The sequence below is a fragment of the Dreissena polymorpha genome, chromosome 5, assembly GCF_020536995.1.
Source record: "Dreissena polymorpha isolate Duluth1 chromosome 5, UMN_Dpol_1.0, whole genome shotgun sequence".
Classification (NCBI taxonomy): Eukaryota; Metazoa; Mollusca; class Bivalvia; order Myida; family Dreissenidae; genus Dreissena; species Dreissena polymorpha.
This window is the reverse complement of record NC_068359.1, coordinates 15,575,400-15,587,466: the sequence shown is the minus strand read 5'-3', so window position 1 is coordinate 15,587,466 and position 12,067 is coordinate 15,575,400. Positions and strand designations below refer to the sequence as shown.

Here is a 12,067-nt window from a genome sequence, read left to right as displayed (position 1 = left end):
AGTTTTGCAAAAATGCCACAGTCCCCATGCAAAAAAGCATGTTTGCTAAGGAATTCCTGCCCGAGGGGCCACACTAATGTCGGAAAAGTCATTTGGGTGTGATTCCTCTGTAGTTCAGTGTACATTCATTTCACTACCTGGGGATGACTATCAGGATCAATTTTCCCAGCTTTGTGAAGTGTTGACCTTTCAGAATGTTGATGGATCGTCCACAAGCGCTGCACCACTGCGGCCTCGGTACCGGTCAGGGAGTCGGATTGAGGTGTACACAAACCCGGAGTCAGGCAAGGATTATCCAGACCTTTAATAAAATAAAATGTTAAGGCCCCTGAAACTGGCAATTATGTTCAACACTGAGATAAGGAAACACATAAAGGAGACATCATGCCATGGCTTTATCATTATTGACACGGCAAACTCGAGCAGCTGGGGACTCGGCTCTAAACAAAACAGGTATGCTCTATCAATCCGAGCAAGATGGCATGCCAGAGTTAAAAAGAGCAAACAAACATACAAAAGAGATGTAATGGAAAGTAGAAATTAAATACCAGAAGTTATTTCCAGTATTATTTTTTGTCTGCAAGGGTTGCTGTGGAAAATAGTGCTTAACGCATAGTTTGGCCTGCCGGGGTTCTGCTGGCAAGAACACATCGAAGTCATATCTGCCTGAGAACTGTAAGCTTGAGATAACCATATCTGATGAAGTACTGCTTGAAGAATGCATTCTAATTGTACTTGAACCAGATAGCATTGACAGCACAAGGCTTCAGACCCCCCCCCCAAAAAAGTGTGAGGCTTTCAATAGTGCTTACCTGATACCAGACCGCAATGCCCAAGACAGTGACTTTCTCCCGGAACTGCACAGGCCGCATCCGCAGCACAATCCTTAAGCTCAATCATGGTCTGGCTGACTCTGAAATAGTGAAATCTGAATTTACAGATGCTCCTTTTTCTAAAGGTTATGAGTTTATTGCCTATCTTATTAAAAGCAATCACAATGACATGCTAAAGAAGACATGTTCATTTCTGAAAAGACATACAGCTGCCCGATACTTGACTAGGAACAGGCGCTATGGTCTTCACTCTGAAATTCATTACTCTAAGGGCTTAAGAGAACCAAAGCCAGAGCTTACAGCTAAATGGCCCCACCTACAGCTAAATATGCTTTATAGGTTGAAAATAAAGTTATTTGTCTGAAGAACTAGCGCTATTAACTCATCAGCTATGTTGCTCCACCGGCCGCAATTCTGTAAACATAGTGTATATATGGAAATACCTAGTCTACCTCATGCGACGCACCACTACGTCCACTGTAAATACACAGCTAAGTTAGTACTTTAACGAACAAACTGAAATTCATGTTTGAATTAAACAATCAGTATGATGACTCTCATTGAAATCATGTCCAGTGCACCAGTCAGAGCAAGACAGCAAGCGGATTGTTTACCGTCTGCGGCTCAAGGGACAAATGGTCAGGCCTACAAACAAAGAGAAAAGTGGCATAAATGGGTTGCATTCATGTGATCTGGCATATTTTTCATCTTGCTCTCCACCTGAAACTTCAATCTTTGGACATAATAATATTTACATTCAAGATTTGTTGGAAATGTAACCCTTACTTGTCCATACCAGGTCCCCCTCCCATCCGGAACAGTCCCAAACCACCTTAAACATCCATTTGAACCAAAATATTGACATCTCTCATCTATTTTAGCACCCATATCATCAAAACATTCATTAAAATTCATGTTCTACTTTTCTCGCTTGCAGACGAATCCATGTGACCTTGACATTGCAGTAAATGTGCTTTTTTAAGGTTATATTACACTAATTCCGATTCCCATAGGGTCCCATTATAAAACTGACAACTTTCACAGCATTTTTCTTGCCTTTTCGACGTATCAATTTTTCCAAACCTGGTATCATTTTAAAGATGGATCTGTCCTCTTTCAATACTTGCAATCAAAAACATACCGTCTCGCAACTTCTAAGAAAGTAAATTGCTGTCAAATGAACCCACCGTAGAAAAACGTGTTTCGGAATCCTAATTTCGACAAAAGCCCCACACAATAGAAAACACACCCTCAAAAGTCAAAAGTTAGCTTCCAATCCAAGGCATCAAAGTACTCCAGACACATACAGGATATTACAAATAACCACAAAAGACATGTTTCACATTGTTAAATGGCTTATATTCAAGAAGAGAAAAGGAACTCTTTAGAAATAGGCACTACTTTCGAATGGACCACGGAGGGATACACAATGATTTAGTGTAATGTAACCAAAAAAAAAGACTATATTACACACACAGTAATAAAAGCAGTTACACAGCTGTCGCAGGTATTTCATATCATTTTAATGCCAAATAGTTACATTAACTTATAATGATATTATTTTACTGATAAGTGGCTTGGTTTGTGCAAGATTCTATCTAAATAAGTAATACTAAGGTTAAAGGAGTGAATAAACTTGATTATAAATCTTTTTCAGAAGAGTCACATTAGTCTGAGGAAGTATATCATCAAGCATTGCGGAGCCAATAAGCATTCCTAAAACAAGATCTCGCGGAATTGTTTATAATTTAGATATGACTTCTTCACCTGCAAGAACTTCCAACCCCTCACAAAAGTCCGTTTACTCCAGAATGTCATAGGCATGATAAGGTACCACCTGGATATGGGCAATGGAACACTTTTCGCAAGCTAGGCTGAACGGGAAGTGACATAACAGGTCAACGTCAAGTACTACCACTACTCTGTGATCTATGTATCCTTGAGTAGTATCCTGAGGAAGTTAGAAAAAGGCTTGAAACAATTATGTAAAAGCAAAAAGAGATATTGGCAGACATGTAAAAAAAGAGTCAGTTGACATTCAACAGTACAATGAGTTATTTCATAGATCTGATTTTGTTATATTTTCTCATGACCTTATACGCCGGCAATCACCGCGAAAAAATAGCAAGTAAGCTTGAGTGAGATGGAACACATGATGGATACAGTTTTCAAGTCCTAGAAGCATTAGATCGGCCCTACAACAAATTTAGGCTGTAAGTATTTGTCTAGTTGAGGAACAAATGCAGGGGGAAAATGGGAAAATATTTATCATGCATAGATTGTATCCCCTAAGAAAGGGGTAGGCAAGTTCATGGTACGAGGGTGACAAGACTGAACATTTTCTCTGCCCATCTTACCTATCCATCAACAGAAAACTGAAGAAAGCGCAATTCAAGTGGATATGGGGTTCGAAATACTGGCCCCCATCAGAGGAGTCAGTGTACAGCACTTGTATAAACTCGCAGATGCATATAATACCGACATTACAGAACACAACAAACGGTTTCCAAAGCTGTTAGCAGGGTAGATATTTTGCGGCACTCACACTACACTGGGCTTCAACAGTGCTATGGATAAAGTGATGCGTTTGGTGGAGGTTGAAATTATAATGGTGCAAGTAATACAGAATTTAATTTAGGAGCTGGATGTAGACATAAAAAATGCCAGTGTGAGTGGATAGGCATTGCACATGTGTCTCAAGTTGTTGGCTTTCGAGTACAGCCAAACACCATGGAAACGCTACATAGAAAACTCTTCCTTTAGCAAAGGTAGTACCCATCGTGGTGTTTTCTTGCAAAGACAGTAGGTTTAGCTGTCGCTATAGGAGGGCAGCCGCAGTCTTAATTTACCACATTGGCCATTTATCAGAGGTCCTAAGCTATAACCCTCACACTAAACATGGCCTCGACTTCCTCCTCACCGATGTTATAGAGCAGGTGTGTTTGGTGGAGCCCTCTTATAGCCGATCCAAACAAAAGATGCTACTCATTCTCCCAATTTGAATTCTTACTGCAGACTAAAATGTTCCGGTTCATTCAATATCATCATGCCTAACTGATTTTGTCTTAAATATAAATATATTCCAACGTTTACCAAATAAGTCTCCTTGTATAAGCGGACTGTAAGATTAGCATACCGTGAGTATTGTTAAACAATACTTAGGCAAACCGTAAGAATAGCCTGTGCATACTAGGCGGAATGTACAAAAAAAATCAAATGCGTGTGTTCATTTTGTGTTCATTCGCAGGGCTGGGGTGTATTTTATAGATACAGAGTTACTTTAGGTGAAACATTTCTTATGTTACTTATGTTATATAAATCGTCAATGAGTATGAAAGAATATATTCAACTTATATAGACAAAACACAAATAAATATCAGGCATAATGTGAAGACAATGCCACTTTTTGTGCTCCTCTTTTTTATTTTCAAAGGGTTGGGGTAATTTGCAAGACACGGGCTTACTTTTAGTGTGAAAGTTTTTGTATTGATATTGTTAATCAAGTCGCAAATGGGGGCATTGCAATTTTTAACCTCATGATGACTCCCCCTTCTTTCATTCACGATTGGAATTGGAAAACAAATATATCATATACAGAATTTTAAAAGTTCATTTTTAGAGAGAATACAATTTCAAAGATTTTTCCGAATTGTTCAACTAAGAGCATGTAAGGCAAATGTCGTGAAGTTGTATCAACCAACTGAGAATTTGCCAAAAGGTTAAAACTTGAAAACATGTTCATAACTCTTCTTATTTATTATCATGAACTTAAAGCATATAGTAGTTTGAAATAAAATATAATCAACTTACCTACCAAGTTGGGTGGGGTGAAAAATATTACGCGGTACGTATTATTGGATAACTATACTTTATTTTTGTTTTGCAAAATGTGACAAATGTAACAAAACGATGTATAATTACCAAATCGTTTTCTGTATGGTTCTTTTACAGATGAATGCTGAACACGAATTTAATTTTAGACCAATCCAATTATCTTGGTAAATCTTAACGTGAAATGCTACTGTATTCAAACTCCAGCACGCCGGTCACAATAAAAACAAAACAAAATTGACTAGTTTGATATTATGATGGAATATACTCTCTTTTTATTTCTTTTTGGTTTTTATTTATAAACTAGGGCTTAACTCAAGAATTGCGGCGTAATAACAACCTTTAAATTATGGATCTAAAACTGTAACTAATCACATAGTTTACATGTCGTATTTATAAGGTCATTATAATTAACTTAATTTGAGCAAAGGTATGGCTTATTAGAAAATGATTCCTATTATGTTTAAAAAATTAATAACCATCACATTAATTGTTCAAAATGTAAACATGTATATAGTATAGTGAAAGTGTCACTGACTTTAATGACCATTACATGTGTATTACACACGTATTTATACATATTCACAAAGGAATACATATCATGTTTCTTTGCATTCATTCCTAATTGAGATGTTTACTGATGCATAATCTAATATTAATGAGGAACACAATTGTTCAAATATCCCCGCCTGAGACGAACCCCGAGACCTGATCAATGGTATTGTTGTTTTTTAGCTAACCTGAACGTTACAAAAAGATACACCACACGCCAAATATAGTTTTCAATAACATAAACCCCCTGAGCCAGTTGCAAAATGAAATTCAATTGAAAAGGTCGAACGATTAATTAACCGCTTTCCCAAATCCTCAATTTCGACACAATTCACATAAATTGAACGCAGAGGAAGTGCTTTAAAGGGGTCAGTGAAGTGAAAATTTACAAATGAGACTCCACAATTAATTTCAGTATGTGTTGCTAAGATGTTGTGTAGTTCTTACATTCCGTAGGCGATTTGTAAACAGCCAGACGTCTCATTTTCAGTAAATTGCTTAGGGGGTTTTAAAGAACCCAATACAAACAAGTACTTATGCATGTGGCCTTGATTTAAAATAAACGATTATACTTGTAAACATTGACAGAGAATTTTTGAAAATCTTGATTTAAAATATTATTTTGAGAAATAAAAGTTAGGCAAATGTCGTGAATTTGCATTGCTTACAGTTCATTTTCCAAAAGGTCACACATTTGAAATATGTTGGTTAATATCTGTGTTATTTATGGACTAAAAGCCTTGCGTATTTTGAAATAAAGTTTACACTGTATCTTCAGTCATTTCCAGTCGGCATTTAAACAAAAAATAATACAAAAACTAGTAAATGCCATATATAAAGCACAACACTATTCTTATCTGTTATTAATAGCATAAATAGGTTGCATGCAAATGCATCGTCTTTAAATGGTGTATACACATACAGCTGAGATTCGGTTTTCAGTCAATCGAACGCACAACGTTAGGTATTGGTGACAAATAGTCGCCCTATTACAGGAAAAAAACAGTCTAACGTCATTCACTGTAATCAATGGAACCAAATATTAGTATAATAATTATTTGTTCTAATGTATTCATCGCTTCCTACACAACCAACCAAAGAAAAAATGTCTAAAATCGCTGTTGAAAATTCCGTAAATCCACGGATTGAGACAACTGTTAAGATACCCTGACCTTGACCCAATCGTAAACCAAACAAGACCGGCATCGGGCAGAAACTCTGTCTGGTGTTGGCGTTTGACGATGCGCCAAACAATCAGTGAGAAGTACGGTAGAAAACTGACGATGAAAACAATGTTCACGATAACCATGACGAGAGTAATTTTCACTGCCTGGCTGTCAATGCCTGACTCTTTCTGTGCGTTCGTCGATTTCTTAAATTCGATTGAATGTCGATCAATTTTTGGAAAAAGAGATTTTGTTGCAACTAGCGTTTTCATTACTCCTTTCTCATTTCCTTTTAGCTTGTCGTCCGCCGTATGACTGCAGTCAGTTAAAGACGTTTCAACTTCAGTTGACAACGGGGCTCTTTTTGTTCTCGGTTTGTACATCATTAATCTTTTCTTGTGGCTGAAAATTGTATGCCCGATAATGCTGTACAGCACTATCAAAACCACCAAAAACCCCACAAACAGAACAAAGTGGATTCCGTGAAAGACCAAGACATATTTCTGGTAAGCGACTGCTGTGGTGGACGTACAGTCCGTCCCCATTAGGTCAAGGCCGTGTGTATTTGGTATGGGCACTTGAATCGATCCGTATATTGCAAGAGCCGGCCAAGACAATAGAATAGCTATCCCAATACTCCCTAAGCTCACAAACTTTGCAGTTCGAATTCCCATCTGAGGTTTAGTCAAGCGACATATCTTTTTAAATCGGTCAATGGCTATAACAGCAAGAGTAAAAATTGACCCTATTTGGGCGAAGTAGTTCATAAACCGCAGAACTTTGCAGGCGAATTCATTTTCAAACTTGTAAAAGAACTCGATATCGGCGATTTCAGATGGAATGAATATTGCACAAACGATGACGTCATACAAGGCCAAAATCACGATTAAGAATGAATTGGTTGTCATTTTCTTCTTAGCGCCATAGTAATAACACACCATTGGGTTTCCTACCACGCCGAGAACCATAATAATAGAAAAGTAAACCGTAGCGGGAACCATCAAGCGCGCCATCTTGTCATTCCATTCCTGGATGAAGACATCGTGGTCGGGCGAAAGCGTGTCGTTGCTTGGAATCGTACTGTTGTTAGCAGCCATCGCGTGCGTCTGGAAATAGATAATGACGATAGCGTAGCATTGTGAATATTTGGAATTACCCAAACAAATGGGTAAATAATGAGTGTGGACATGTGTTAGCTTGTTTGTATTTGTTTTACCTAATTTACCTCTACAATAATACTGTTTGATGCTCTGATTATTTGATTTGGCAAGCACATTTTGGGTGTAAGATTTGACAGCCATCTCTTTTTCTTGTAGTTTAATAAAACAAAAATAACATGAAACACATTTTTAGATTTGTTATTATTAAAACCGAAAACAAAAACATTATATACCTAATAGTGTAGATAAAGGAATTCCTGTTTGTTTGAAATTATATTCCACTCCCATATTTTATTTTTTAATTGTTACCTGCTGCGCGACGATTTTGACCCATTAAAAAGCGCGGTTACTATACATGATGTGAATTTGGATGAACGGAAATTGACATATATTGTATATTTATTTACACGCGCCGTTCTATTTCCCTATTGTGTTGGAATCTAATTAAAAGTTCACAGTCATTCAATAAATGATGATGAAGTTTTTGCAAAGAAATCGGAAACACCGCCAGGACCATTAGCAAATATTAAATATCAGTTTGAGGCAGTTGTTGGTATAAAGCTTTTTTATTCCATTTGTATGCACTTAAATGAAATATTAAATTTAATTTTGCAATTATCTTACACAGTGATTAAATATACGTTAACGATGGTTCTAATGATCAAAATGTCTTATAACATTCGTATGCACCATAAACAAAATACAAATATTGCTATGACTATCAGGAAATATGAAATTCCTCTTGGGTTATAATCAAATAATAAATCTTGCAAAGACAAATAACACACGTCAAACAAAGCTCGGATGGTTTGCATCGCCTTGCTTGTAATGCCTCTACAAACTAAATAACTTGTTCAATGGAAATGGTGTTTGTGTTTCAATCTTTTATTTTGCCATTGTACATTAACTAAATTAAAAAGTGCGTGTTCCTTAAGAAATAAAAACACACATTTAAATGGAGTTAGGACTTAATAGTGACCATCTAGGAAGCCCCAAAATGTAAACGAACTAAAGCGGAAGGACTTTAGCTGCTTGTACCGCTGGTTGATCACGTTAATCGGTCAATATATAGCGCGTGCGGTAATTTTTTAGCTAAAAACTAGTGGCCAGTCAGTGGCCAGTCAGGAAACTCTGCATTGCCTCTATTGTATTTTGATGATATGGACCGTTCATATAGAAAAGAACGGCACTTTGTTGGAGCTAAAATTTTAAAATATATGTCAATCACCAGTGGTTTGCGTATGAATACCAATAACAATTGCAGAAAACAAACACAGTTAAGGAAAAGATGCGTTTAGAGATTGGCTTAGCAACTCAAATCGGAATCTTTTTTGCGCAGAATGCGGAAATTTATAATTGCAAAACAAAGTTCATTTTTAATGTCACCTACTTAGACTATTCCGCATACTTAAATTAATGAGTCTGCTTTTAATGGTATACATCATAAAATCGTAACGTTTTGCAATATAACTTATGCGTTTTTATACATTACCTTTTTTCGCTCGCGTGAACTTTTATTAAAAGTAAATATACAAAACTACTTCTTTTAAATCATTAATTGTAATGAAATAATATACCACTACTAAAAAACGGAGTCAAAAAATTGACTCCACGTGTGACGGATATATTGTTTGAATATAGTTTTCAACAATTGAAATCCCCATGCGTTTTACAACATGTGAAATACATCATTTATATTATAAAATTATTGTCTTAAACTTTATATCGTTACATCAAGGAATATTTATAATTTTTATTTCAAACTTAAACGCTGAAATAAATAAGCTCTTGTATGAATAATATAACACTTCATTTTAAAAAACTATAGATGCGAATATATTTGTTTGGATCGTTAGATGTCCAATTATCAGAACCGCAAAATTAAGGTGATCAAAACAATTTACACAGACATGATCCCACTACTGATTTATTTAAAACTCATTTCATATTGTAGAAAACAAAAACCATTGAAGCTTTTACATACGTATTATCTGTTTTTAAAATAAAACAAGTTTACCTTTTTTCTGCGCACAAAAATAAACACTTATCAAAGTTACGTGTTTCCTTTTTTAATCAGTCCCTACTTGATACAGTCATCTGCATTTAAATCATGCAAGTCCTTATAACATGCGTGTTAAACACATTGTAAAATTTATACTAAATAATGTTTTGTTTATGTCAACAGGATGTGATAACTTACATATCACATGGCTTCAAGCATTTCCGTTTTTCCCGTATCAGCCTTTACCGGAAGCATATGCTGATATGGTAAATCATGCGCCGACTTTACTTTAGTGACATTCTCACTAAAACATGTTGTATTTCATTCCTTTTTAAATCGATGTTTCTTCGAAATGATGTATGTTTTGTATTTAATTGAAACGCAGGGTGTTATTGCATATGTATGTTTATGACGATGAGCTGTATATATGTTTAAGTCAAACTAAAATAAACTGTTCTGTACTGCTCTGTATTTTCTGATTTCATTAAGTCTCCGTTGAATCACAAAAAATAATCCGCAGCGGGAATGTGCCGTCCCTTATCAATAATTTATAGAGTTGCTTAAAACACGGTCTTTCCAACGACACGCCTTACAATGGATTAATCACAGTCATCTCCAGAAAAAGTAACTTAATCAAACCAAAATCAGTGGATTTAACGATTTATAACCCGCTCTCCGAAATTCGAACAAGTGTATTCTGCATGCCATCAACAACCAAGAAGCTTTTTAGCTAGGAAAGTTACGCACTTTTACAAACGCGCTTAAATGCCCATCTGGCAACCGAATAACCGTCAGTATTTCTTGTTTACGGCATGCGCATCAAGTGATATAACTCTTACCCAACCGAGACCTACATTTTCATTTTGAGCACCATCCAAACTTCCTGATAAGCGTTACTTAAAATGAACCCGTGTACTTACCAAATTATCGCCGTGAACATCTCTTATATTGATGAATACCTACATGTATAGTTCCATGCTTACACTCTATTCTCGAATCCTAACATACTTTTGAAAACAAAAACACGAGAATACTAAAATCGTATTCTTCAAAACTGAGGCATCCCTTTTACTAAAACCTGACGCAGCATATTAAAATATTTATTTCCAATAAGTTTGACAAAGTCAACCGTGAGTCAAATTCACAGTCACATAACGAAAAAGGGCGGCGTTTATAATGTCCATAATATATTGCAGTACTTTGATATGGGGCGTGTTCTAGAAAATCTAGACTTAATTAATGTGCGAAAAAAAGTCGCTCAAGCAGTCAGCTCAGGCCAATCAGGGGCGACACTTTCCGCTTTTATGGTATTTTTTGTTAAAGGGAGTATCTTCTAAGCGACAATCCAGTTCACGCGTACGGTGTCGTACCTTTTTAGCCCGTGCGGACTGCAAACGCTTATCTCGGACGACGTTAAAGGCAAATGAATAAAGCTCCGTTTTTCCAGAGCGAGATTTATTGAGACGCTTCAGAAAACGGGGCATAATGTATGTGCGTAAAGTGTTATCCAAGATTAGCCAGTGCAGTTCACATAGGCTAATCGTGGACGATATTTCCCGCTGTTATGGAATTTTTCGTTTAAAGGAAGTCTCTTCTACACAAAACTCCAGTTTAGGCGGAAAGTGTCGTCCCTGATTAGCCTGTGCGGACTGCGCAGGCTAATCCGGGACGACACTTTACGCATATGCATCATGTTCAGTTTTCTCAGAACACAACTTCATGTGTTGTGTTAGCTGTAATGCTGTCTATTACATGAAAAAAGAAGATAAAAGATGTTTTTATCGTCATGGACTTTAATATTGCAAATACCACCAAATATGTTCAAAGATGAAAAATGAGACATAATTTTGTCGTACAAGAAAATTAACACCACAGAACCTGCGTGCTATTTTCTTTCTATCGTGTATTACAATTTGCCGGTATAGTTTCTTGTTAATGAAAGTATACTTTTTGGTAGATTTGTTTTCATTTTTTATACATAATTAGTAAATGTTAAGTGCAAATGAAAACATATCCCGCCCTATTAGTTTGGATGCTTAGTCCTAATTTGGAAATAGCATACCCTAATTAAAAATATAAGTGTTACGTATCTTTTAATTAGAACACGCATGCATCTAACATGTTAATTTGATATAAACGTAACTGTTTTCATTCACCACATCTTCATGCGATGGTGCTCTTTCAACGCCGAAGTCCATTGTTCATGTCAACTTCCAGATTTACGTTACAATTCATAGACATTGAACGCGAATGAAGTGGTTTGAATGTGTCACTAGGTGGAAACTTGTAAATGATACATCTCAATTTAGTTCCGTGTATGTTACTTAGATGTTGAGAAGTACTAAAACTCTGCTACGGTTATTGATGCAGCGATATCAAAAGGACCAAACGACATATTTTAGCAAAATATTTTGTGGATTTTTTTAACGAAACAATATATAAACAAGTATAGGGGTTTGTTGCCTTGATTCATAATACACGAATGGGAACGGAAAAATTAATATATTATGTAAACAGTCCTAT

The 12,067-nt window shown here is 36.2% G+C and overlaps 1 protein-coding gene across 1 annotated transcript; it reads right to left on the bottom strand.

Annotated features, from left to right (window-relative positions):
• Positions 1-5,965: 5,965 nt before the first annotated feature.
• On the bottom strand, positions 5,966-9,688 carry LOC127832141 (5-hydroxytryptamine receptor 1F-like). The gene is made up of 2 exons (XM_052357403.1): positions 9,560-9,688; positions 5,966-7,488 (listed from the first exon to the last, which is right to left on the bottom strand). The coding sequence occupies exon 2, from the start codon at positions 7,477-7,479 to the stop codon at positions 6,289-6,291; it is 1,191 nt and encodes a 396-aa protein (XP_052213363.1). The 5' UTR covers positions 7,480-7,488; positions 9,560-9,688; the 3' UTR covers positions 5,966-6,288.
• Positions 9,689-12,067: the final 2,379 nt, after the last annotated feature.